Source organism: Talpa europaea, assembly GCF_964194135.1.
Source record: "Talpa europaea genome assembly, chromosome: 16".
Classification (NCBI taxonomy): domain Eukaryota; kingdom Metazoa; phylum Chordata; class Mammalia; order Eulipotyphla; family Talpidae; genus Talpa; species Talpa europaea.
This window is the reverse complement of record NC_140084.1, coordinates 51,258,565-51,283,057: the sequence shown is the minus strand read 5'-3', so window position 1 is coordinate 51,283,057 and position 24,493 is coordinate 51,258,565. Positions and strand designations below refer to the sequence as shown.

At 69.0% G+C, this 24,493-nt stretch overlaps 4 protein-coding genes across 4 annotated transcripts; 2 read left to right on the top strand and 2 right to left on the bottom strand.

Annotated features, from left to right (window-relative positions):
• Positions 1–2,062: 2,062 nt before the first annotated feature.
• LOC311186184 (olfactory receptor 10A7-like) lies at positions 2,063–3,013 on the top strand (the record flags this gene model as incomplete). Its single annotated transcript, XM_084257066.1, has 1 exon — positions 2,063–3,013. The coding sequence occupies one exon, from the start codon at positions 2,063–2,065 to the stop codon at positions 3,011–3,013; it is 951 nt and encodes a 316-aa protein (XP_084113192.1).
• Positions 3,014–9,312: 6,299 nt separating this feature from the next.
• On the top strand, positions 9,313–10,251 carry LOC311186183 (olfactory receptor 6Z7-like; the record flags this gene model as incomplete). Its single annotated transcript, XM_084257065.1, has 1 exon — positions 9,313–10,251. One exon carries the CDS (start codon positions 9,313–9,315, stop codon positions 10,249–10,251), a length of 939 nt encoding a protein of 312 aa, XP_084113191.1.
• A 3,130-nt stretch (positions 10,252–13,381) lies between these two features.
• LOC311186182 (olfactory receptor 6Z7-like) lies at positions 13,382–14,485 on the bottom strand (the record flags this gene model as incomplete). The annotated part of the gene is made up of 1 exon (XM_084257064.1): positions 13,382–14,485. One exon carries the CDS (start codon positions 14,483–14,485, stop codon positions 13,382–13,384), a length of 1,104 nt encoding a protein of 367 aa, XP_084113190.1.
• Positions 14,486–17,964: 3,479 nt separating this feature from the next.
• LOC311186592 (olfactory receptor 6Z7-like) lies at positions 17,965–18,903 on the bottom strand (the record flags this gene model as incomplete). The annotated part of the gene is made up of 1 exon (XM_084257686.1): positions 17,965–18,903. The coding sequence occupies one exon, from the start codon at positions 18,901–18,903 to the stop codon at positions 17,965–17,967; it is 939 nt and encodes a 312-aa protein (XP_084113812.1).
• Positions 18,904–24,493: the final 5,590 nt, after the last annotated feature.

The window sequence follows — 24,493 nt, the reverse complement described above, 5'->3', positions numbered from 1 at the left end:
TCCGGGTCCCCCTAGCCCTGTAGGTGAGGAGAGCTGGCCAGGTGGGGAGACCTTGGGTTGCACAGACCTGGGCCTCCCTCCCGGCCTGTCCTGTGCTGGTTTCCAGCACGGCTGCACACGCAGGGCCTGGCCAGCTGCAGCGTGTCTTCCGGTGTGAGAGCTCAGGATGGCCACTCCAGCCTGAGCCCTGCCCCAGCCCCGTCCCGCCCCCCTGGAGGGCCAGGGCTGCATGGCCAGTGGTGTGGGCAGCCCCATGCTCCTCCCCTGCAGCGGCTGACCCGCAGGTGCCCGTGGACGGCTAGCCCTGGGTGCGCTGACCAGAGAGCTGGGCGGCCTGTGTGGGACCCGCCTTGGCCTGCTGTAGGGACACGGACACTGGCCGTGGTAAGTTGTGTCACGGGAGACTAACGATGGACTTGACAGATCTGACGCCACCACAGTCACTCAGCAGCACACGCGTCGTCGCCGTCACTGCTCGGGCGAGAAAAATGACGGACGCGCGGGTCTCTTGTGTAGGTGTCCCGGCCGGGAGGGGCCTCCTGGGTGGGGGTCAGGGCAGGGGAACACGCTGTCCATGGTGCTCGGGCGTCACCCCCCAGAGTGTTGTCTGGGGACTTCTCTAGTCCTCCCCACGGCTGTCCAGGGCCCTTGTGCCCTTGCGGAGCTCTGTCAGGGCGATGGGAGGACCTCCCGGGCGCTATCCAGGGTGCTGGGGCGTCCTCGCCTCCCCCGCTCAGGGCGCTGAGCCTCCCCTTCAAGGCGCTGTCCTAGGTGCTGAAGCGAATGCCTGGCGCTGTCTGGGGTGCTAGGGCTTCCTCTCGGGACCCTGTCGGGGGCGCTGTCTGGGGGATTTTCCCTCTCCCCCGCTGTTGTCCAGTGCACTTGGGCGTCTTCTGCGGGGCACTGTCTTGGGAGCTGGGGTGGCCTCCACTCATCGTTGTCCCTTCTGCGGGGTGCTCGCTGCGTCCCTGGGTCCTCACCGCCTGTGGGCTGGGCCTGCTATTGAACCCCCTCCTCCGTTTCTCCCCCAGGAATTGGAAATCCACAGGGGCCCGGCCCGTGACGCTGGTCATGACAGGTGGACCCCAGAGTTGAGCCCTGCTGCGTCTGAGCTCCTCTCGCCACCCGGACCTGTCTCACTAGGTAGGCACGGGGTGGCCATCCGGAGTGGGTGGGGTGCAGGCCACGTGCATGCTGTGTCCTGGGAGCAGGTGGAGCTTCCCCACCTCTGTGATCTCATGTTCCGCCTGCAGACGAGGGCGACGGTAGCTCTGGGGAGGGTGCCCGGCCGGCCAGCAGTGAGTGCCGCCCGGAAGCTCGCTTCTCTACGCGCTGCTTGTCCGGGGCTGCCCCACTCTTCCTCCCCAGAGCCGTTCCTTGTGCGGCACTGGGGCGTGCGGGGCCTTGGTGGAGGCATGAGGCCAGCGGGTCCTGCCCAGGTGGTACCCTAGGGGTCTGGGGGGGGGTCACAGTCTAGTGCCGTGAGCAGCGGCGCGTCCTTCAGCAGAGGGGCCTGTGCAGCCTGGACCAGGAGGCTGCCGAGGTGCCAGATAATGGAGGGTCCTGGTGGCTGTTTCTGGGGTCCCCAGGATGGGGGGGTGTGGGGGCCTTGGCAGGAGGCTGCACAGGGTCTCTGCCTCCGTGGCAGGTGTGGCCTTCACGGTCGTCGCGTCGCTGTGGGCGCTGAGGAATGTGGTGGCCCTCGGCCCGTCCCGAGCTGCCTGCACGCGGGTTCCTGAGGCTCATTTGCCCCAGCGGGGAAGAAGCCGCTCCTCGCGGGCACTGCTGGGGTGAGGCTGTGTGCGAGCAGCCAACGTCAGCCCCGGGTCGCGGTAGGGCACTGCCCACCTGAGTCCTGGTGTCCCGAGTGGAGGCGCCGAGGGCGGGAAAGGTCCCCCAGACCAGCGGCCGCGGGCGGGGCGGGGTGCAGGCCACGGCCCTGGGCAGCCAGGGCAAGGCGGGTCAGCGGGGACGACTCCAGGCCGGGGCCCTGCAGCCTTACTCCCGGCCCCTCCCCGCAGGCCCCTCCACGCGGCCGCTCGCGTGCCAGCCCGCCGCGCCCATGCGCGCGCCAGAGGCCAACCAGAGCCGGGCGCGCGGGGACTTCGTGCTGGTGGTCTTCGCGCACGTGCCCGCGCTGCGCCCCCTGCTGGCCACGCTCTTCCTGCTGGCCTTCGCGCTCACGCTGCTGGGCAACGCGCTCATCGCGCTGCTGACCGCCCGGGACGCCGGCCTGCGTGCGCCCATGTACTTCTTCCTGCGCCAGCTCGCCCTGGTGGAGATCTGCTACTCGCTGGACGTGATGCCGCGGCTGCTGGCCGCGCTGCTGCGCCCCGGGCTGGGCGTGTCCCCCGCGGGCTGTGCGCTGCAGCTGCTGCTGGTGCTGTCCTCCGTGTCCACTGAGTGCTTCTTGCTGGCCGTCATGGCCTGGGACCGCTATGTGGCCATCTGCCGGCCCCTGCGCTACGGCGCCGTCGTAAGCCCGCGCCTCTGCCGCCTGCTGGCCGCCGCGTGCTGGCTGGCGGGGCTGCCTGTGGCGCTGGTCTTTACACTCTGGCTGTTCGGGTTCCCCTTCTGCCGGCCACGCATCCTGCGCCACCTCTTCTGCGACATCAGCCCCCTGCTGAGCCTGGCGTGCGCAGACACGCGCCTCTTTGAGGCCAACATGTTCGCTGCCACCGTGCTGGTCATCATGGTCCCCTTCGGCCTGATCGTGGCCTCCTACGTGGGGGTCCTGGCCGCCGTGCTCCGGATGCCCTCGGCCACCGGCCGCCGCAAAGCCCTGTCCACCTGCGCCTCCCACCTGTTGGTGGTGGTCCTGTTCTTCGGCACCACCGGGGTCATCCACCTGCGCCCCAAGGCCAGCTACTCCCCGGAGACCAAGCAGACCGTGTCGCTGTCCTACACGGTGGTCACCCCCATGCTCAACCCCCTCATCTACAGCCTGCGCAACAAGGAGGTGAAGGCCGCCTTAGGCCGGCTGTGCTGCCCCGGCCGGCGGGCACCCCCATGAGCCTCGCGGTGGAGTCTGTCCGCCGGCGCCTGCGTGTGTCCAGGGGGCGGGGTGGAGGATCCCGAGCTCGCAGGCCACCTGAAGCTCGGGGCTCTTCTGGACGACCGGCCTGGACCTGAATCTCCTTTCTTCTTCCCCGCGGAAGTAGCGCTGGTGTGTGACACGGTGCGGGTTTTGGCTTCAACATGAAAGATGTAGTTTCCGCCCGCCCCATGCAGGGCACCCCTCGTGCGACACAGCCTGCCCCAGGCGCGTGAGGACTCGGCCGGGAGGTGACGATGGGTCGCTGGCCCAGCAGGGCCTCCATGGGGGGAGGACAGAGCCCGCCCCGCGGTCCAGAGGCCTGGCCTGCAGGAGCGCGGCCAGCAGCCCGCAGTGCCCGCTCGCCTAAGGGCCGCCGCTGTCCTGGGGCCTGCGATGACCCAGGCCAGTCAGTCCTGCTGCCCATGGGCTAGAGATGGGGCCGTGTGGCTCTCAGCTAGGACCACACATCTGGGTTGGGTGGGGGGTGGTCCCAGGAGTGCCGCGGACCAGCCTCCGGCAAAATGTCGTGTCAGGGGTTCCTGAAAGGATGAGACGGCCTCGGCGACCTGTGAGGGGCTGAAACTTAAGGGCTGAGGGGAAGGGGATGAGGTAGCGAGGCGACACTGACACCGGATGGGGTGCAGGTATCTTCTGCTGAAAGACTCAGCAGGGTCTTTCTTTATACGCTTGTAGCAGGCCGTGAGCGGACGTGATCACGTGCAGAGACGCGAAGCAGAAACGATCAGCGCGTCCCTTTTCACGTAGACTTTTGGCCACTACGTGCTCTCAGTAAGGCAGGAGGACCACCCCCCGCGACCCCCTTCCCTCGGTTGGAAGCTGGACCGTGGCCTCCCTTTGGCGCCCACACCCCACCCAGGCCAGCGTTCTCCAGAGTCTGGATACTGAGGAGCCGGGCCGTGGCCAGCTCTCCCTGGGGAGACCCTGCTCCCTGGCACTGGGCTGCCGGCCCGACCCAGGCACAGGGGGTTCGCCCCAGCTTCCTGCCCGGCTCCCGATCCGGCACCAGCTTCTCTCTCCAGCACCTCAGCCTTGAAAACAAGAGCGCCCGGCCTCAGTTTCCCTGCCGACACGGCAGTCCTGCTCATTCGGGACCCAGCGGTCACTGGGCTGCTGTCCGGGAAATGTTGTTTAAATAAAGCTGCTTTGTCAGCACCATCACCGCTGCGGCCTGAGCTCGACCCCCAGCCAGGGAGCTGACCCACAGGGTGCAGCAGACCCCTCCTGTCTCCCCAGCAGTGGATTTCAGTTGATCTGCCTGTTCTGCTCCCCGCTGTCTCTGGTGAATCCTCTCACCCCTGCACCTCTGGCCTGCACCCCAGCTCTTGTATGCATAAATAAATAATGTTTTTTTAAAAAGTTGCCCTTTTGCCCACTGCCCCAGGTCCTCCCTGCAGGAGTCGGGACCCCAGGGCCCCCCGACCGGCAGAGGCACGTCCCAGCCTGTGGACAGCAGGAGACCGCCCCTCCCCCAAGGCTCTTCTGTCCATCTGGCCCGCGCCCAGTTGGGTCAGGAGGAGGGTCTAGGTCCCGGCCCCTCGCCAGGAGGCTGAGCCGGCTGAGCCCATGGGCCCTGGTCCAGGCGCGGGCACGCTCTGGGCTCCACGGGACAGCTGAGAGACTCACGCGTGGGCGTTTGGAGCAGCCGTGGGCTCAGGACATGGAACCTCATAAAGACCCGCCGGGCTGTGAGGTCCCAAGCTCGAGACGCGCTGGTGCGCTCTGAGGGTCTCCCCGTGTCGGCCCCAGGCCGGACCCCCACACTGGACCCCACGCTGGACCCCCAGGCTGGGCCAGCGACCCCGTCTGCCGCAGCGCCCCCATGAGCGGTGCGGGGCTGAGAACTCTCCGTGGGGGCGTCTGGCTGGCGGCGCGGGGCCTCCCGCCGTGGCTGCCATGGGTGCCTGTGTCCTGTGGGGCAGCGCGCCCTGTCCTGTTGCAGGCCTGGGCGCTGCCCACCTCCTGGTGGACCAGGCAGGGGCGGAGCAGGAAGCCCTGAGGGCTCACCTCCTGAGGCTGTGGGGGCGTCCTGGGGGCCAAAGGGGGGCGGGCGGGCGTGGACTTCGCAGCCGCTGCTCGCGCCTCTCTGCCGCCCGGGCCCTCCCTCCGTGGACGCCCCCACGGTCGCCGTGGGGCCGGCTCACGGGGTAGTTTCCCGAGGCCTGTGCACTTGCATTGTTCAGCCGCGGCGCTGAAGTACAGACGTGTGGCTCGAGGCCCCGTGCAGCGTCTTGTTTTCTCCCGTCGTGGTCGTGGTCACGCCTGCGCGGTGTCTGATGGCCCCTTGGGTGTGCCCAGGAGTGCTCCCCCACCCCGGCCGCGACCGCCCCATTCCCGCAGGACGCCCCATCTGGGGTCAGCTCAGGCGTCTCCGTCCTGACCCTGCGCTGGGTTCCCTGCACCCCGCCAGGAGGGGCAGCGTCCGGGCTTGTTTCTCTGCTCTGACTTGGGGGGAGCCCCCGCGGCTCCGCCCCCGTGGCTGCAAATGGCGGGGGTCTGACTTTTTGAGGGCTGTGTAGTACTCCGCCACCCAGTGTGGTTTGTACTCATGTTCCTGGAGACCCGCTGGGGCTGGTGCATTTGTGGGACCCTGGCGACCTTTCGCCCTGGGGGCGAGTTCTTCGTCTCCTCCCTGTCCTGTCCGGCACGCGTCTGCGGACCTTCCCTGCCGGGCCTCCTCTGGGCAGTGCCGCGTGGGGACAGACCTGGGGGGTCTCGGGGCTCTGGGCAAGTTTCTGCAGTTGGTTTTGCACCCTCGGGAGGTGTCTGGGCCCTGGCCATGAGTGCATCTGCCCCCACGGCTGTCAGTCGGCTTCCTTGTGTGCATGGTGTGTGCGTGTGTGCGCGTGTGTGCATGTGCAGGGGCGTGTACTCGTGTATGTGTATGCGTGTGTGTGTGCGTGCGAGTGTGAAGCTGCGTAGAGAAGCTTCTGTGTGCGGGGACGGCGGCTTCTACACCACCCCTCTCTGTCTGCCTGGAGTGACAGTCGAATTGACTGAACTTGCTGGCACCTGAGGGGGGGGATTCGGGAATACACTGAGTGTTCTTACGTTGTTGCTCTCAGAAGTGGGGGGTAGAGTCCTGCTGGGGGGTGCTGGGGGCTGTGGGGTCCCCAGGGGTCTGGTCCACGGCTCACACACACGCTGGCCGGTGCCCTGCGGCCGTCTGCTCCTGGACATCTGTGCTGACGTGGTCTCGTGGGGAGGAGGACGGACTTGGCTGAGGTGCCCCCGCCTGCGGGGTGCCAGATGGGGCTGTTCCGGGAATGCCTGTGGAGCAGGGCCGGGAAGGGGTGTCTTCATCCCCACGTGGCGGGGGGTCTGTGTCGGGCCTCGTCCCCAGCAGCGGGGCCCTCGGGGGCCAGGCCCAGGCGCCCCCGCCCACCCCAGAGCTCATAGGGCCGGGAGCGGGGACAGGCAGGGGAGTCTGTCCCTGGGGGCAGCAGTGGCTAGATGGGCTGCAGCGGCCCAGAGGATGCAGCGCTGCCCGGTCCAGTGCCAGTGCCCGACCCCGCCTCTAGGCCCAGGGGACAGCAGCCCGCCTGGTGCCGGCTTAAAGGGATGGCTGGCGCCGTTGCTGGGCAGCGTGGACCAGGGCGGAGCACGGCAGAGTCCTGCGGGGGCAGCCGGGAGAGGACCTGGGTGGGGAGGAAGGTGAAGGAGCCCCCGCCTCACTCGGCCCCAGGCCACCAGCCGGCCAGCACGGAGGCGCCCACCCCGCCAGACACGGAGGACTGGTCTGGACCCTGTGCGGCCAGAACCGGAGGCGACTCGGCCAGGGCGCCAGAGGTCAGTGTCGGCTTGACAGCCGTCCCGTGTGTAGGGGGCGAGTGGGGGGGTGAGTGTGTGTGTGTGTGAGTGTGGGGTGAATGTGTGTAGATGAGTGTGTGGGGGGCAAGTAGGGGGTGAGTTGTGTGGGGTGGATGTAGGGGGAGTGTGTGGGGGAGTGTGTGAGGTGAGTGTGTGGAGGTGAGTGCATAAGGGTGAGCGTGTGGGGTGAGCGTGTGTGGGTGAGAGTGTGAGGTGAGTGTGTGGGGGTGTGAGGTGAATGTGTGTGGGTGAGTGCATAAGGGTGAGCGTGTGGGGTGAGCGTGTGTGGGTGAGAGTGTGAGGTGAGTGTGTGGGGGTGTGAGGTGAATGTGTGTGGGTGAGTGCATAAGGGTGAGCGTGTGGGGTGAGTGTGTGTGGGTGAGTGTGTGAGGTAAGTGTTTTGGGGGTGTGAGGTGAATGTGTGGGGGTGAGTGCATAAGGGTGAGCGTGTGGGGTGAGCGTGTGTGGGTGAGAGTGTGAGGTGAGTGTGTGGGGGTAGTGTGAGGTGTGTGGGGGTGAGTGCATAAGGGTGAGCGTGTGGGGTGAGTGTGTGTGGGTGTGTATGGGTGAGCATGTGGGGTGAGTGCATGGGGTGAGCATGTGGGGGTGAGTGTGTGAGGTGAGTGTGGGTGAACGTGTGGGGTGAGCGTGTGTGGGTGAGTGTGTATGGGTGTGCGTGTGGGGTCAGCGTGTAGGGCCACCAGTGTGTGGGGGGGTGTGGGTGAGGTGAGTGTGTATGGGTGAGCGTGTGGGTGGTGAGTGTGTGGGGTGAGCGTGTGGGGAGTGTGTGGGGGGTGTGGGTGAGCAGGCGATGCTCAGGGGCCTCACTGCTGAGCGGGACTTCGGGCTGCAGCTGGGTGCCCGGGACACATGCTGGGGAGCCCCCAGGACTCGGGCAGCGCTGGCCTCTCCTCCCTGACTGGCTGCGGGGCTGCGGCTTCCGGCCCCGGCGGGGTCTGTCTCCGCCTGAGCCGGCGCCTGGCGGGGAGCCCTGTCCTGAGCTGGGGTCAGGCGAACCCGGCAGGTTCCCGCTGGACGGGGGAGGAGGCGCAGGCCGGGGCCGGTGCTGCTGCGGAGGCCGAGGCTGCCGCCGCCTTCCCCTCTCGCCGGGCGGGCGGCCCCTGGGTGGGGCGTTGTGTGGCCCTGACTGGGCACGAGACCCGGGGGGAAGATGCCTGGGGGAGCCCTTGGACACCGGTGGCTGAGAACAGACTCCGTGTTCATCCCCCTCAAGCTGACGGGTCCCCCAGATGAGGCCCTAAGCAGACCTTGGGTTTTCTGGGCACAGTCTGGCCGGCGCCCAGTGGGCTGCAGATGTTGGGGTTCCCTGGCCAGGACGCCCTGAGAGCGCAGGCCCTGGGACAGGCCCTGTGGGGCCAGGGGCTCCCCGCCCCCCTGGTTCCAGCATGTGGCTTTGAAGCGGGGCTGCAGAGCTGCCCTGGGGGCGGCGTCTTCACGGCAGAAACTTAAATTCCCTCCCTCTGCCCTGTTTCCTGTGCCCCCGGGTCATGCCTTTCCTGTGGCGTTCTCTGTGGTTTCAGAAGCGTCTCCCTCACCTTCGTGCATTCCCGAGGCCTGGGACGGACTCTCTTGGGGGGGGGGGCTGGCGGGGGCCCCCACAGTGTGTGGGGGCTTCCAGGGCCTCACCCGGCCTCTTGGCCCGTTTCTGTCCAAGGTTCACTCGGGGCCTTAACACAGAGGAGGCCCCCACGCCTAGGGGCTGCGGGGCGGGGAGGAAGCAGCCTCTGCTCCCCGTCCCTCCTGCCGCCTTCGCCATGGCCTTATGCCCCCACGGCTGTGCTTGTGAGCCCCCCGCACCCCCAACGGCTGCCGCTCGGCCCCTGCGTGGGGCTGGGCACGGCCTTGGTGGGCTGCGCTCTGGGTCTGACAAGTAGTGGACACGGGGAGACGAGGGCGCAGCTCGGGCACAGCCCTGCTCGAGCCTCTGTCGAGGGCCTCCCTGGTGGCGCGGGTGGTTGAGCTCAGCACCGTGAAGCTGCCCGCGGCCTCTGCAGCGCCGGTTCCATCCCGGCCGGCCGGCGAGGGTCCCACATGGCGCGCGGACCCCTCCTGCCGCGCCCGCTGCCCCCTCAGCAGTGGATTCCAGTGGATCTGCCTGTTCTGCTCCCCACTGTCTCTGGTGAATCCTCTCACCCCCGCACCTCTGGCCTGCACCCCGGCTTTTGTAGTATAGATAAGTAAGTCTTTTAAAAAAATAAAAACCACCCACGAGAGTGGCACCTCCCCCCCCCCCGGGGTCTGTAGCAGCCTCGGAGAGGGGCTCAGTGGCTTTGCAGCAGGTGATTCCCCCCAGACAGGCCGACCTCGCCCTGGGCATCACCTTAGAGAGAAAGAGCTGACCCAGGCTTGGGTCTGGGGGCACTGGGCTCCCCCGTGGCTCCCACCTCCGCCGGCAGGAGGGCCTGAGCCGTGTCTCCCTCACTCAGATGCTCGGGGCGCTGGAGCCGGCCAACGTGTCCGGAGTCCAGGACTTCCTCCTGCTGGGCCTGTCCGCCGGGCAGGGCCCGCGGCGGGCGCTGCTGGTCCTGTTCCTGGCCCTCTACCTGCTGGCCCTGCTGGAGAACACGCTGGTCGTGCACCTGGTCCGCAGCCGCCGCGCCCTGCGCCGGCCCATGTACTTCTTCCTGGGCCACCTCAGCTGCCTGGAGCTGTGCTACGTGTCGGTGACCATGCCCAGCCTGCTCGCGGGGCTAGGGGCCGGGCCGCTGCCCGTGCCCTTCCCGGCCTGCATGGCCCAGCTCTTCTGCTTCGTCTCCCTCATCGGGACCAAGTGCACGCTCCTGGCCTCCATGGCCTACGACCGCTACGTGGCCATCTGCCGGCCCCTGCACTACCCGCTGCTCATGCGGCCCCGGGTCTGCCTGGCCCTGGCGCTGGCCTCCTGGCTGGGCGGGCTGCTGGTGTCGGTGGTCAAGACGGCCTGCATCGCCAGCCTGTCCTACTGCGGCCCCAACGTCCTCAACCACTTCTTCTGTGACGTCTCCCCCCTGCTCGGCCTGTCCTGCTCGCACACGGCGCTGGCGGAGCTGGTGGACTTCCTCTCGGCGGTGCTCGTCTTCTGCGGCTCCGTCCTGGTGGCCCTGGCCTCCTACGCGGCCATCGGCCGGGCTGTGCTGCGCATGCCTTCGGCCGCCGCCCGCCGCAAGGCCCTGTCCACTTGCGCCTCCCACCTGGCGGTCATGGGCCTCTTCTATAGCCTGGTCCTCTTCACGTACTCGCGCCCCGGCCGCCTGGAGCCCAGCGACCTGCACAAGGCGCTGTCCGTGCTCTACACGGTGGCCACGCCCGTGTGCAGCCCGGTCATCTACTGCCTCCGCAACCGGGAGGTGCAGGCCGCCCTGCGCGGGGCACCCCGGCCATGCTGACCCCGCCGCCCGCAGGCCACCCTGCCGTGCTGACCCTGCCGCCTGCGTCTCGGGAAGGGGAAGAGGAGGCCGGTCGGGAGGCCAGGGTGCAGTAACCCGCCGACGTCCAGCAGATCCGCTCGGGCCTGCCTTGGCCTGTGCTGCCAAGAAGCAGCCGCGTCCCCAGACACGCCGGCAAGAACGTGGTCTCAGAGCCGTGGCCCATGTAAGAGACATTTGCTGCGCGCGCTGCTGGAAGTGACAGGCGCCCCCCCAGGGGACCGCTGAGTGGACCCTGCTGCATCCAGGCGTCTGGGCGCGTCTGGTGAAGGGGCCGCCAGGTACGGACCTGACCTGTGGGGCGCCAGCAACTGGGGCGGCGGTGAGGCCCCCGTCGCGCTGACCACAGCCAGGCGTCCAGCCTGAGCCCACACGGGCTCTGGACTCACTCCGGACCTGAAGATGCTGTCCCCGGGGAAGCGGGCGCGGCGTGAGGGGCGGGGAGTGGCCGCCCCGCTGGCACCTTCTCGGTGTCTTCCGGCGGTGACGGTCCAGGCTGACAAGGCTGCGGGCCCGGCCGTTGCCGCGAGCACGACCAGAGCCTTTGAGAACGGCGAGGCGGCAGCTCAGCAGCCTCGGGCGCCTGGACCCCCTCGTCCCACTCTGGAGGGCCATCGGCGGTTTGGGCAAAAATAGAGCTCAGGAGTGGCCAGACAGAGCCCCTTGCGAAGCTGCCGCCAGAGCAGCCGGTCACCGCGGTGGTTCTGCCGGCCGGGAGTGGGCAGTGGCCTTCGGCCCCCCCAGCCTGGGGCTGTTCCCCGCGGGTTTGGGTTCACGCCCGCGACACAGCCAGTCACTCTGCCCTCAGGCCCCAGGCACAGCCCGAATCCCGGCTCCGGCCTGAGCAGGTGGGGTCTGGCCCATGGGACTGAGAGCCAGCGTGTCCCCCCCGCCCCCCGCGCCCCGGTGGCCGTGGGGCGGGTCCCAGGACGCTGTGGCCCGGGGGTGCCTCTGGCACCAACCACCCTCCCACAAGACACGGGCGTGTCCGGCCCGTCACTCTGGGCGGGGGCCGCGGGGCTCAGGGCTGCTGCTGGGGTGCTGGGCTCTCAGCTGCCTCCCAGCCGGCCGGCGTCCCCGTGCCAGTGGTGGGCGTGGAGCCCAGGCGGGCAGCGGGGCAGCCTGGCAGGGCGGGGGGACACGAGGCCTCTGTCCAGGCGAGCACGCCCGACTAGTGTTCCCCCCATGCCGTTCCCACGGCCGCCAGCTGTGGTCCTGGATCGGGACAGCTGGATTCTGCTCAGTGGAGCAGAACGGACGCGTCTGCCCGCTGGCTGCGTCCAGCTCCTGCTCTGTGGCCACGTGGGGACGCTCCCGGCCGAGGCCTGGGGTTCTGCTTGCGGCAGGAGGAAGAGGCGGCCTGTGGCAGGGCCTCCTGGTGCTTGTAGGGCATCGCCTGGGGGGTGCCCTGGGGGGGGCTGGGCTCAGGCGGGGCTCGGCTGAGCTGGGGAGCAGTGGGCCCGTCACAGCCGCGGTCGGCAGAAGCAGGAGCTCATACAGCGTCCCCTTGCCTCAGCGACCTCATCCAGCCAGACTCCCCGAGTGCCCGGATGTGCCTCGTGTTGTTCTGAACATCTTCCCTGGGTCAGACCCGGGGCCGGCTCTGTGCCGTCTGGCTGCCTGCGGTTGCGCTCCGCGTGCGCGGGAGGCCGGGAGGAGAGTCAGCCGAGCAGCGTGTGATCATATGAGCCCATCCTGGAAAGCTGACCCAGGACTGAGGGATACGGGGTGGGGTGGGCTGCGGGCATCTGGTGGTCAGCCGTGTGGTGCCCACACCTGGGAACTCGGGGCTCCAGCACCCCAGCAAGGACATGAGCCAACGTCACCTCAGTTGAAAGGTAAAAGAACAGTCTTGCTAAGGCTTATTTAACGACCAGCTTCTTGACGCTCAGAGGGGGAGCCGGCTCTGGGGACGCCGCGTCCGCCTGGCCGGAAGGAACGCACTCGGACTCGTGATGCACTAACCCTGAAACCCGCATCTTAGCCCCAGACAAGACGACTGGTCACAGGAAAGCTGACGGGTGCACGGGAGCCAGGGGGCCGCGCTGCAAGACCCACCAGCCGGGCCAGGAGCCCCACGTGCCCGGACAGCAGGCGTTTCGGCGGTCACAGTGCGAGGCCCTGGCCGCTCCTTCATCCCGCAGGAGCGGACAGAAGCGGCGTCTCCGTGGGCCTGACGGTCCTGCTGAGTGGCCGTGTGGCCGTTTGTGCCCATGTGAGCCTCCCTGATGCAGACCAGGCCTCGGATGTGACCCCAGTGGGGGCCGCCCCAGGCGTCCAGGGCTGGGCCACTCACGGTGGGGTGGAGTCCCCACAAAGGTGCCATCGCCCAGCGGCGGGGGCTCAGGTGTCCCCTCGCCGGGGGCAGGGCTGGGTCCCCACGGAGAGCACACGCGTCTCGCAGGGTTCTGGCACGTCCCCGCTGCTTCCTCGGCCGGAGCGCCTGACGTGGCGTGTGGCCGCTGCGGGTGCTGAGGCGCTGGCACGTTGCTCTCCGCACACCACGCATGGCAGTGACTGACTGTGCTGGTTACTGAAACTGCCACCAAAAAAAGTTGTCCCTGTCCTGGATTTGGGGTGGGGAGGTGTCCTCAAAACAGTGACAGGCCAAGCCACCTGAACGTACGTTCACACCCAGTGTTTTGTTTTTAAGTCATTTTAATTAAAATATGTAAGATTTTACTCTAACGTGTTACATTGTCATTTACAAATGCTTCAGGCCTCCCTGGGGTGATTCTCCTGGGAAGGAAATTTCTGCAGACTTCGAGATAATGGGGCCTCCCCGGTGGCGCAGGGGTTAAGCGTCAAAACTATGAAGCTATCGGTAGCCACTGCGGCCTGAGTTCGATCTCCAGCCAGGGAGCTGACCCACGGGGCGCAGCAGACCTCTCCTGTCTCCCCACTGCTCCCCTCAGCAGTGTATCTCAGTGGATCTGCCTGTTCTGCTCCCCACTCTGTCTCTGGGGAGTCCTCTCACCCCCGCGCCTCTGGCCTGCACCCGGCTCTTGTACGCGCACATAAATAAACCTTTTTAAAAACAATAATAAAGCACCGGTAACTCGCGGGCCGGTGCCCAGGCCGCCGGCCAGCCTCAGGGCCAGCGCAGGGTCTTGCGGAAAGCCGCCTGGACCTCCTTGTTGCGCAGGCAGTAGATGATGGGGTTGAACATGGGCGTGACCACGGTGTAGGTGACGGCGAGCATCTTGTTGAGGTCCATGGCTTCGATGCGGCTGGGGCGGGCGTAGATGAAGATGGTGGCCGAGTAGAAGATGCCCACGACCGCCAGGTGGGAGGCGCAGGTGGAGAAGGCCTTGTGGCGGGCGGCGGCCGAGGGCATGCGCAGCACGGCTCTGCCGATGGCCACGTAGGAGGCCAGGGCCACGAGGAGGGAGCCCCAGAGGATGACGATGGCCGAGATGAAGTCCACCAGCTCCGTCAGCTCCACATGCGAGCAGGACAGGCCCAGCAGGGGAGACACATCACAGAAGAAGTGGTTGAGGACGTTGGGGCCGCAGTAGGACAGGCTGGCGATGAAGGTCGTCTTGATGATGGACACCAGCAGCCCGCCCAGCCAGGAGGCCAGCGCCAGGGCCAGGCAGACCCGGGGCCGCATGAGCAGCGGGTAGTGCAGGGGCCGGCAGATGGCCACGTAGCGGTCGTAGGCCATGGAGTTCAGGAGGATGCACTCCGTGCCAACCAGGGTGATGAAGAAGAAGAGCTGGGTCATGCAGGCCGGGAAGGGCACGTGGTAGGGCCCGGCCCGCAGCCCCGCGAGCAGGGTGGGCATGGTCACTGACACGTAGCACATCTCCAGGCAGCTGAGGTTGCCCAGGAAGAAGTACATGGGCTTCCGGAGCTCGCTGTGGCTGCGGATGAGGTGCACGATGAGCGTGTTCTCCAGCAGGGTCAGCAGGTAGAGCGAGAGGAAGAGCAGGAACAGCGCCTGCCTCACGCCCAGTCTGGTGGACAAGCCCAGCAGGATGAACTCCTGGACCCTGGTCACGTTGGTCGCCCCCGGCGCCCGCGCCATCTGCGGACAGACACGGAGTACTTTGCAGGTCTCTCCACCTGGCCCCAGCTTCATCCCAGCCACGGCCTCCCCTGAGCCGTGAAAGAACCTCTCTCTGCTCCCCGCTTCGTTCTTGCGCAGGGACACCCCCATGTAGCAGTTCGTGGGGCTCTCAGAACCGTACATCATGCACACTCTGCTGGTCCCTCTCCTGCCTGGACCACCCTCTGCTGTTCCCTCCTGCCTGGACCACCTCTGCTGTTCCCTCTCCTGCCTGGACCACCCTCTGCTGTTCCCTCTCCTGCCTGGACCACCTCTGCTGTTCCCTCTCCTGCCTGGACCACCCTCTGCTGTTCCCTCCTGCCTGGACCACCTCTGCTGTTCCCTCTCCTGCCTGGACCACCTCTGCTGTTCCCTCTCCTGCCCGACCACCAGGCTGTACCCTCTCCTGCCTGGACCACCTCTGCTGGTCCCTCTCCTGCCTGGACCACCTCTGCTGTTCCCCCTCCTGCCAGGACCACCTCTGCTGTTCCCTCTCCTGCCTGGACCACCTCTGCTGTTCCCTCTCCTGCCTGGACCACCTCTGCTGTTCCCTCTCCTGCCTGGACCACCCTCTGCTGTTCCCTCTCCTGCCTGGACCACCCTCTGCTGTTCCCTCTCCTGCCTGGACCACCCTCTGCTCTTTGCTCTCGTGCTTGGGCCATCCTGACCAGAACCGGGGGTGCCGGCTGAAAGGTCACCTCGTCCCCAGACTGGACCCGGCGAGGGCGGGCCGGGGCTGGTTCCATGACCGCGCGGGGTCCTTCGGGGTTTCTGACGTCTGCACCTTCCGATTGGCACCTTGTCCTCGCCCCCCAACCCCCGCAGCTGCGCGGTGACCTCCTCCCTGGGCAGGTGTCCCCTCCGGCCCCTCCCCCGTGCAGCCGCAAAGATAAAACCACCGCCACCTCTTGCCGGTTACCTTGTCATGGAAAGCGTCTAATGAAATAGGAAAACCGGCGCAGTTGCGGCCAGGCCGGCAGGCAGGGCCCCCCACCGTCACAGGTGCACCTCTGGGGCGGCTCCGGCCCCCCGGGCCTTGGACAGAGGAGTCTCAGGTGTGCTCGGGCGGGCGCGCCCCTGTGGCTGCGGGGAAGCCAGGGCCCAGATGCCCCTTGTCCTCAGGCTGTTCCCTGGGCGTCCTGTTGAGTCTCCCTCACCCCAGGCTGCGGGACCGGCCCTCCCGCACAGCCCGCCCGCAGCGCCTCCTCCTCGCGGCACCCCCATCCTGTGGGTTGAAGCAGCTCCAGGGCGGCTGTGGGGGGAGCTGGGCCGGTGCTGGACACAGGCAAAGGGCGCGGGTGCAGGGTACGGGGGACCCGAGCAGCTGCTCCCCCAGGACGGTGGAGGGAGCACCTGAGCTGGCATGGCCGGAGCCCACGTCCCCCAAGCGCAGCTGGGGCTGCTGCTGCCTTCCCGGGCCGACGTGTCTCTGAGCCGGACTCGCCCCCCACGGCCTCCGCCCTCTGCTCCCTGAACCCCCTGCGGGACCCGGCGCTGCGGCCCTGGCGGGGCGGGCGGTCAGGGCTCTGCCCTTTGTCAGCCTCGCCAGCCGGGCGCGCCCGTCCGCCCCTTCGCTGCACGGAGATGCCAGCGCGGGCCCCTGGACACTGGGGGTGTGGGTCCTGCCATGTCCACCCCCGCCCGCGGGCTGCCTGGACGGGAAGCGTCTCCCCCTTGTTGGTGTAAACTCGTGGACGCAGAGTCCGGCAAGTCTCCTTCCCCCCGAGGGGCGCGTCAGAGTCAGCGGCCAGGGACACCACAGGGGAGGCTCAGCCGTGGCCGCAGCCCCTGGACACCGGCCTGGGCTGTGGCATCAGATCCTGGCGCCCCAAATAGTAGCCTCGAGCCGGGACCTGCGGGCTGCGGGCGGGCAGCGATCTCCCCAGCCTGGACGCCGGCGCTGGCAGCCAGTGGACCCTGCTGATGTGGGGCGGTGCCGGGGACCTGGTGCTGGGCCAGAACGGGGCGCGGATCAGGGCAGGACGTGAGCCAGACAGTGGACGCCGGAAGGACCTGTGGGGCCTGGGGGGGGGCGCTGAGCCCTGACACCTAACCTCTGCGTGCGGCTAGGCCGCCCCTCGCTGGTGGACCCCCACTACCCGCCTCCCCGCCCAGACCCGCGTGTCCATGCGGGCGCCTCCTGCTCTCACTGTCCTCCCTGCCCGAACGCCGGCACCTACCTGGGTGGGGCTCGCTCGGCCACGCGGCTCCTTCCTCCCGTAGCCGGTCTGCGAGTGGGGGGCCTGGCGTGCAGGGCAGAGGGCAGCCCCCAGGCTCAGGGCCACGCTGGCCGTGGCGGGAGCTGCCCGCGTCTCCTTCTCCCTCCGCGTCTGGCCCCGCAGCCCACAGGAGCCACTTAACCTGGTCCCACACCCCCCCCAGCCCCCGCCCCGGTCCTGTGGGGCCCGCGGAGGAGCCGTCCCTAGTGTCCTGCTGCAGGCAGAGCCGGACGGGCCCAGGGGCCGCCGGGGCTTCCAGGGCCACAGGGGGCCAGAGGCCTTGCCCAGCAGCAGCCCGGGCCGGGCCCGCGGACAGCAGGGACACCCCAGGCCGCCGCGCCCGTTCCCGTCTCTGCCTCTGGGTGCACGTGGACGTTCGTAGTGTGTCTCGGGCCCAGCGCCGCCCGCTCTGCTGCCCGCCCGCCCGCCCGCGCCTGGACGGCCGCCTGGAGGGCCCACCCCGCAGGGGCAGCCCAGCCCCAGGGCAGCTCCTTTTCATTTGGAATCAGACAGAAAATACAAAGACCAAAGAAGCAAACGGGGTGCGCACGTGTGGGGGACGCACCGCCCGCTCTGGCCACACCCCGGTGTCCGCCTGTGCTCGCGCCGTGGCAGCACGCGGAGCCCTCACGCCAGCACTGCGCCCGGGTCTCCCTGTGCCCGCGGGAGAGGCCCAGAGCAGGCGCAGTGGAGGAGCCGCAGGCAGAGCGGGGGGAGCCGAGGCGGCCCCCAGGCCCTCGCGCCCTGGCCTGGAGTTTGGGGTGTGTGTCCGCAGAACAATGACGGCCGAGCCCCTGGGGACGTACCTAGGTTCCTCTTTAAATCGTTTAATTGAAATGAGGAAGATTTCCTCTCAAGCGTTACACGTCGCTTGCACACGTCTCAGGGCTCCCTGGGGTGCTTCTCCTGGGAACACAGCTTCTCCAGACTTCGGGGTCCGGGGCCTCCAGGGCGCAGGGGTCAGTCTCAGCGCTAAGGAGCTGTCACAGCCACCGCGGCCCGAGTCTGCCCGGCCAGGCCGGGACCCACCCGGCGCAGCAGGCCTCTCCTGGCTCCCGCCATCCCCCCGCAGCGGGTTTCGGTCCGTGTGCTGGGCCCGGCTCCGTCGGGGCCGAGTGCGAGCAGGGCAGGCCGAGCCGGGGGGAGACTCGCGGAAGAAGCGGTTGAGGACGTCGGGGCCGCGGTAGGACAGGCCGGCGATGCGGGCGTCCTCATGAGCGACTCCAGCAGGGCCCCCAGCCAGGAGGCCCCTCTGCTGTTCCTCCTCCTGTCTCTGGGGCGTCCTCTCACCCCCGCGCCTCTGGCCTGCACCCGGCTCTTGTACGCGCACATAAATAAACCTTTTTAAAAACAATAATAAAGCACCGGTAACTCGCGGGCCGGTGCCCAGGCCGCCGGCCAGCCTCAGGGCCAGCGCAGGGTCTTGCGGAAAGCCGCCTGGACCTCCTTGTTGCGCAGGCAGTAGATGATGGGGTTGAACATGGGCGTGACCACGGTGTAGGTGACGGCGAGCATCTTGTTGAGGTCCATGGCTTCGATGCGGCTGGGGCGGGCGTAGATGAAGATGGTGGCCGAGTAGAAGATGCCCACGACCACCAGGTGGGAGGCGCAGGTGGACAGGGCCTTACGGCGGGCGGCGGCCGAGGGCATGCGCAGCACGGCTCTGCCGATGGCCACGTAGGAGGCCAGGGCCACGAGGAGGGAGCCCCAGAGGATGACGATGGCCGAGATGAAGTCCACCAGCTCTGTCAAGGCCACGTGGGTGCAGGACAGGTTGAGCAGGGGGGAGACGTCACAGAAGAAGTGGTTGAGGACGTTGGGGCCGCAGTAGGACAGGCTGGCGATGCAGGCCGTCTTGATGATGGACACTAGAAGTGCACCCAGCCAGGAGGCCAGCGCCAGGGCCAGGCAGACCCGGGGCCGCATGAGCAGCGGGTAGTGCAGGGGCCGGCAGATGGCCACGTAGCGGTCGTAGGCCATGGAGGCCAGGAGCGTGCACTCCGTGCAGATGAGGGAGATGAAGAAGAAGAGCTGGGTCATGCAGGCCGTGAAGGGCACGTGGTAGGGCCCGGCCCGCAGCCCCGCGAGCAGGGTGGGCATGGTCACCGACACGTAGCACATCTCCAGGCAGCTGAGGTTGCCCAGGAAGAAGTACATGGGCTTCCGGAGCTCGCTGTGGCTGCGGATGAGGTGCACGATGAGCGTGTTCTCCAGCAGGGTCAGCAGGTAGAGCGAGAGGAAGAGCAGGAACAGCGCCTGCCTCACGCCCAGTCTGGTGGACAAGCCCAGCAGGATGAACTCCTGGACCCTGGTCACGTTGGCCGCCCCCGGCGCCCGCGCCATCTGCGGACAGACACGGAGTACTTTGCAGGTCTCTCCACCTGGCCCCAGCTTCATCCCAGCCACGGCCTCCCCTGAGCCGTGAAAGAACCTCTCTCTGCTCCCCGCTTCGTTCTTGCGCAGGGACACCCCCATGTAGCAGTTCGTGGGGCTCTCAGAACCGTACATCATGCACACTCTGCTGGTCCCTCTCCTGCCCGACCACCAGGCTGTACCCTCTCCTGCCTGGACCACCTCTGCTGGTCCCTCTCCTGCCTGGACCACCTCTGCTGGTCCCCCTCCTGCCAGGACCACCTCTGCTGTTCCCTCTCCTGCCAGGACCACCTCTGCTGTTCCCTCTCCTGCCTGGACCACCCTCTGCTGGTCCCTCTCCTGCCTGGACCACCCTCTGCTGTTCCCTCTCCTGCCTGGACCACCTCTGCTGGTCCCTCTCCTGCCTGGACCACCCTCTGCTGTTCCCTCTCCTGCCTGGACCACCCTCTGCTGTTCCCTCTCCTGCCTGGACCACCCGTGCTGTTCCCTCTCCTGCCTGGACCACCCTCTGTTCCCAGTTCTGCCTGGCCACCTCTGCTGTTCCGTCTTTGTGGGTTCGCCAGATCTAAACGGTCACTCGAGCATCACCTCAACTATGTGCATCTGCCGTTCTGCACGAGGTCGGAACAGCGCAGCGGGCGTCACAGGACCTTCGGGGTGCAGCCCCGCAGGCCCTACACGGCTCCTTTCCAGTTACACGGGAGTCAGACACTTTGGGCCGGGACAGCGGCTACCTCATGGGCCTGACCGAAACCGGGGGCACCGGCTGAGTGTGGCCGTGCCAGAGACTGGGCAGTGGGTGTCTTGTGCCCAGACTGGACCCGGTGGGGCTGGGGCTGGTTATGACCGCGTGGGGTCCAGCAGCAGAAATGCCCGGGGGGCGGACTCAGGACCCGAAGCCTCCCCGACGTCTGCACCTTCCTGGTCGCGCCTTGTCCTCGCCCCCCACCCCCGCAGCTGTGCGGTGACCTCCCCCCTGGGCGGGTGTCCCCTCTGGCCCCCCGTGCAGCCCCGAAAGATACAGCCGCCCCCAGCTCTGCCCGGTTACCTTGTCGCGGAAAGTGTTTAATTAAATAGGAAAACTGGCAGAAGTTCCGCCCAGGCCGGCAGGCGGGGCCCCCCGCCGTCCCAGGGGCGCCTCTGGGGTGGCTCTGGCCTCTGTGCACTCGGAGGAGTCTTAGGTGTGCGGCCGTGCTGGGCGCGGGCGGGTCCCCCTGTGTCTCGGGTGCGAAGCGTGGGGTGAGGCCGGAGCCGACAGCACAGACGCGTGTGTCTCTGGGGTCCCGGGGTCCGGCTGATGCGCGACGGGCCCTCGCGGGCTCCCTGTGCGTGTGCCCGTGCAGTGAGTGCCGCGGAGCCCGCTCGTCTCCCGCCCGCCCGCGGCTCTGCCCGCTCCGGCAGTTCGGGCCTGGCCAGCCGGGCCGTGCAGCTCCCGCGGCGCTCCGGGCCCAGCGTCCACCCGCACGGCGCCGGCGTCGGGGCTCGAGGTCACGGGCGGGCCCGGGGCTCGCAGCTCTCGTGCCCCAGGGGTGAGCCTCCCTGCTCGGGGTCCGCAGCCAGGACTGGGGCTGGGGCCGGCGAATCCTGCCGGGGCCGCCCGTCCCGCCCGCCCCAGAGCTCCGTAGAGGAGCAGCCGCCCGCAGCCCCAGCCCCAGGCGGGCGTCAGCGCCGCGTCACCCCGGGAGCTCTTCAAAGGCGCCGCAGCTGGACGGTCCTGCTGGGCAGCTCTGGGCAGGGAGGGCAGGGCTGGAGGGCACGTCGGGGTTTGAGTCTCCCTCACCCCGGGCCGCCGGGCCATGCCTCCCCCGCAGCCCGCCCCGCAGCGCCTCCTCCTCGCGGTGCCCCCGGGTCCTGTGGGTTGAAGCAGCCCCGGGCAGCTGCGGGGGGAGCTAGGCCGGCGCCGGGCGCAGGAGGAGGATGTGGGTGCAGGGGGGGGACCCGGGCAGCTGCTCCCCAGGACAGCGGAGGGAGCCCCTGAGCCGGCATGGCCGGAGCCCACGTCCCCCCAAGTGCAGCTGGGGCCGCAGCGGGGCTGCCTTTGCGGGGCCGGCGCATGTCTGAGCCGGACGTGCCCCCACGGCCTCCACCCCTGACCCCCAGCGGGACCTGGCACGGCGGCCTCGGCGGGCAGGGCGCTGCCCTTGGTCAGCCTCGCCAGCCGGTGGCTCCCCGTCTGCCCCGTCGGTGCGCAGAGAAGCCAGCACATGCCCGTGGACACTCAGGGACGCGGGTCCTGCCGTGTCCGCCCCCGCCCACGGGCTGCCTGGACTGGGGCGAGTCCGAGCCGAGACAGTGGAGGCCACCGCTGCCCTCCTGCAGGGGACGCCCCCCCGCCCGCTGTCCTTCACCCCTGCAGAGCTCGCTCCTTCCCCGCCTGGCTCCTGCACCAGCCCTCGCCCCGACAGCAACAGGATGGCAGCCCCAAGGTGGGGGCCTGGTCCCAAAGCTGGCTCCCGCCCTGGGGAGGACCCATGTCCCGCTCAGCTGCCAGCCTAAGGGAGCCCCACACCCTGTGCCCCGCAGCCTGTCCCCCCACATCCTTGCGGCCCGGGTTCCTGCGCGGTCAACCTCAGGCCAGGGGGCTGAGGACGCCTCCCCGCAGCGGCCGCTGCTTTGATTCCAGGGTGGCCTGGAGCCCCCGGGGGTGACTCTGACATGTGGGGTGCTCAGCCCGGAGCCGGGGTGTCCCTGCCCCTTCTCAGGCGACTTGGGCGAGCCTGACGCGCTGGCCCTTGGCAACCTCTGGATACGCAGCATCCCCAGGTCTGGCCTCAGCAGGGGCTCCGCCGCCCTGGGGTGCAAGGAGATGGCGTCTTAGGGTGTCCCCCTGGCAGGAGCTTCTGCCTGTGCTGAGGCAAGATCGTGGCTGTGGCCCCCGGACACCCGGCCTGGGCTGCCGGCAGCAGCTCCTGCCTCCACATCCTGTGCCCCAGAGGAGGAGTCGCCAGGTGGGCATCCAGAGGGTCTCCCTAGCCGGGACACCAGCGCTGGCCGCCCCCCGCTTCCCGCCTGGGCTGTACAGACCCGCGTGTCCAGTCTGAGGACGCCGGTGCTGCCTCCTGCTCTCACCGCCCCCCCGGCTGGCCGGCGGCGCCTCCCTGGGTGGCGCTCGCTCGGCCACGCGGTCTCCTACCTCCCGTGGCTGGTCAGCAAGCGGCGGGCTGGGCGTCCAGGGTGGAGGGCGGCCCCCAGGCTCGGGAACCCGCTGGCCGTGGCAGGAGCTGCCCGAGTCTCCCTCGCTCTCCGCGTCTGGCCCCGCAGCCGGCAGGAGCCACTTAAGCCAAGCCCGGCACCCCCCATGGGACTGCGCAGAGGCGCCGTCCCCAGTGTCCTGCTGCAGGCAGAGCCGGACCGTCCCTGGGGCCGCTGGGGCTGCCACGGCCACAAGGGGGCCAGAGGCCTCGCCCGGCAGCAGCCCAGGCCAGGCCCATGGACAGCAGGGACACCCCAGCCTCCGCGCCCCTTCCCGGCCTCTGCCCTCTGGGCGCACGGGGCCGTTCTTAGTGTGTCTCGGGCCCAGCGCCGCCCGCCCTGCTGCCCGCCCGCCCGCGCCTGGACGCCGGGCCTGGACGTTGGGTCCCGCCTGTGTTGCTGTCGGCTGGCCCTGGCCAGCCCTTCCTGTAGATGTGACGTCCTCGCCGTGCAGCAGCCGAAACACAGAGTCAAGCCGCCACCTTGGCCCCCCCGCGCCCCCTGGCACACCCTCGAGGCTGTGCGGGCACCACCTCCTGCCCGAGCTCCTGGCCCCGTCCCGGCTGGGCTCGGCCCCCACAGCCCCTCCAGCCCGCAGGGCCTCGGCCAGCGTAATGAGCCTGGGGGCCGCCTCAGCTCTCCCGCCTCTGCCTGAGGCTCCTCCGCTGCGACTGCTCTGGGCCTCTGGGTTGGACCCAGGGAGACCCCGGGCGCAGGCCTGGGGTGGGGCTCCGCGTGCTGCCACTGGTGTGTGGCCAGAGCGGGTGACACGTCCCCACACGTGTGCACCTGTTTGCTGCTTTGGCCTGTTTTTATTTTCTGTCTGATCCTAAATAAAAACGACATGCCCTGGGGCTGGGCTGCCCCTGCGTGCTGGGCCCCCCGGGCTCCTCCGTGCTCTGGACGTGGCCTCTGCGTCTTCCTGTCCACCCCGCGCCACACGCGGGACGAGGCCCAGCAGGGGCTCCGGGACGCCCTCGCGCAAGGCCGACCCCCTCGGGCCGCAGCTGTCGCCCAGGGAGGCCGCTGAACACAGAGCTGAGCAGGCGTCTCTCCCACGCACAGGCGAGTGGCCACAGGCGCGGACGAGGGCCGGCCGCCTCCTCAGGGTGCGGCTCAGGGCGCTGGGGACGCCACCCGCACCCCCGAGGCTGTTACCGCAAGGGCTGGACAGCAGGACTGGGGAGGGGTCCGGGCCCGCGGGGCCTGGAAGGTGGCGCTGGCCGGGGGAGACTGTCAGGGGCTCCTCAAAAGAGCGGCAGCAGACCTGGCTGTGACCAGGGACCCCACCCCGTGTACACCCCGAGACGGGGAGCCCAGGAAACAGCCGCCCCCCGTGCCCGTGGCGGGATTGCGGCCAAGACACAGGCACCGCCCGGGCGAGTGCACACGCGATGGGGGCTGGTGGAGTGTTGCACGGCCCCAGAAGGGAGGAAGCCCCTGCCCGCCCCCGCTTGGCGGGTCCCCAGGGCCGCGGTGCCGGCCGAGGCGCGGCGGGGAGGGACGGACACCGCTACGTCCTCCCGCTCCGCGGCGCGTGACAGAACTGAGCTCGAGACGCAGAGCAGGGCGGGGGCGCCAGGGCCGGGGCAGGGGCCTCCGGGGCGCCGGGGTGCGTGCTGAGCCCCATCTCCTTCCAGGACAGCCGTCTGGGCTCGGGCGCTGGGGCTGGACGAGGGGGGGCCGGGCCTTCCCCGGGGCTGCGGGCTGGCGGGGCGGGGTGAGCGCGGGGCTGGGCGCAGAGCTGCAAACCCGACAGCCCAGGCCGGGGGCCCCCGGGGGCCGCCCCGGGGCCAGGCCTGGTGACGAGGCCCCTCGCGACGAGCACGAGAGGTTTAAGGTGGAGTCGTTTTTGCTATAGTTTTTAAAAACTTGCATCTTTGAATTTAATTTTTTGGAGCTGGAAGCGCAGCAGCTGGCGCCCGCGGGCTAGCAAGGAAAGGCTCTCGGGGTCTCCGCAGGGGAGGGGCCCCTGCCGTCCAGCCCCAGACCCCGCCGAGGCCTCGCGGAGGCCCACAGCCCTGTGGGGGCCAGACCCAGCTGCTGCCCGGCTGCCCCCCAGGCGCCCTTCGGCTCCAGCGCCCACCCCGGCGCGTTCCCGCTGCCGGCCCTGCCTGGCGACGCCTCTTGGGCGGGGTCAGCTGCGCGGGGTGAGGCCGGCCTGCGGGGGCTGACCCGGGACGGCCTGCGGGGGCGCCCCTTCCCTGCGCCGGGCAGCCCTCCCAGGGGGAGGCGGGACGTCGGGGGACGCGGGGGTCTCCTGGGCACGCCCGCCCGCCCGCCCGCCCGGGTGCCCAGCGCTGCGCTAACGCTCTGAATGAGTCGGCGCTGCCCCCAGGGCCGTCCAGCTTCTGTGGTGACTGCGCCG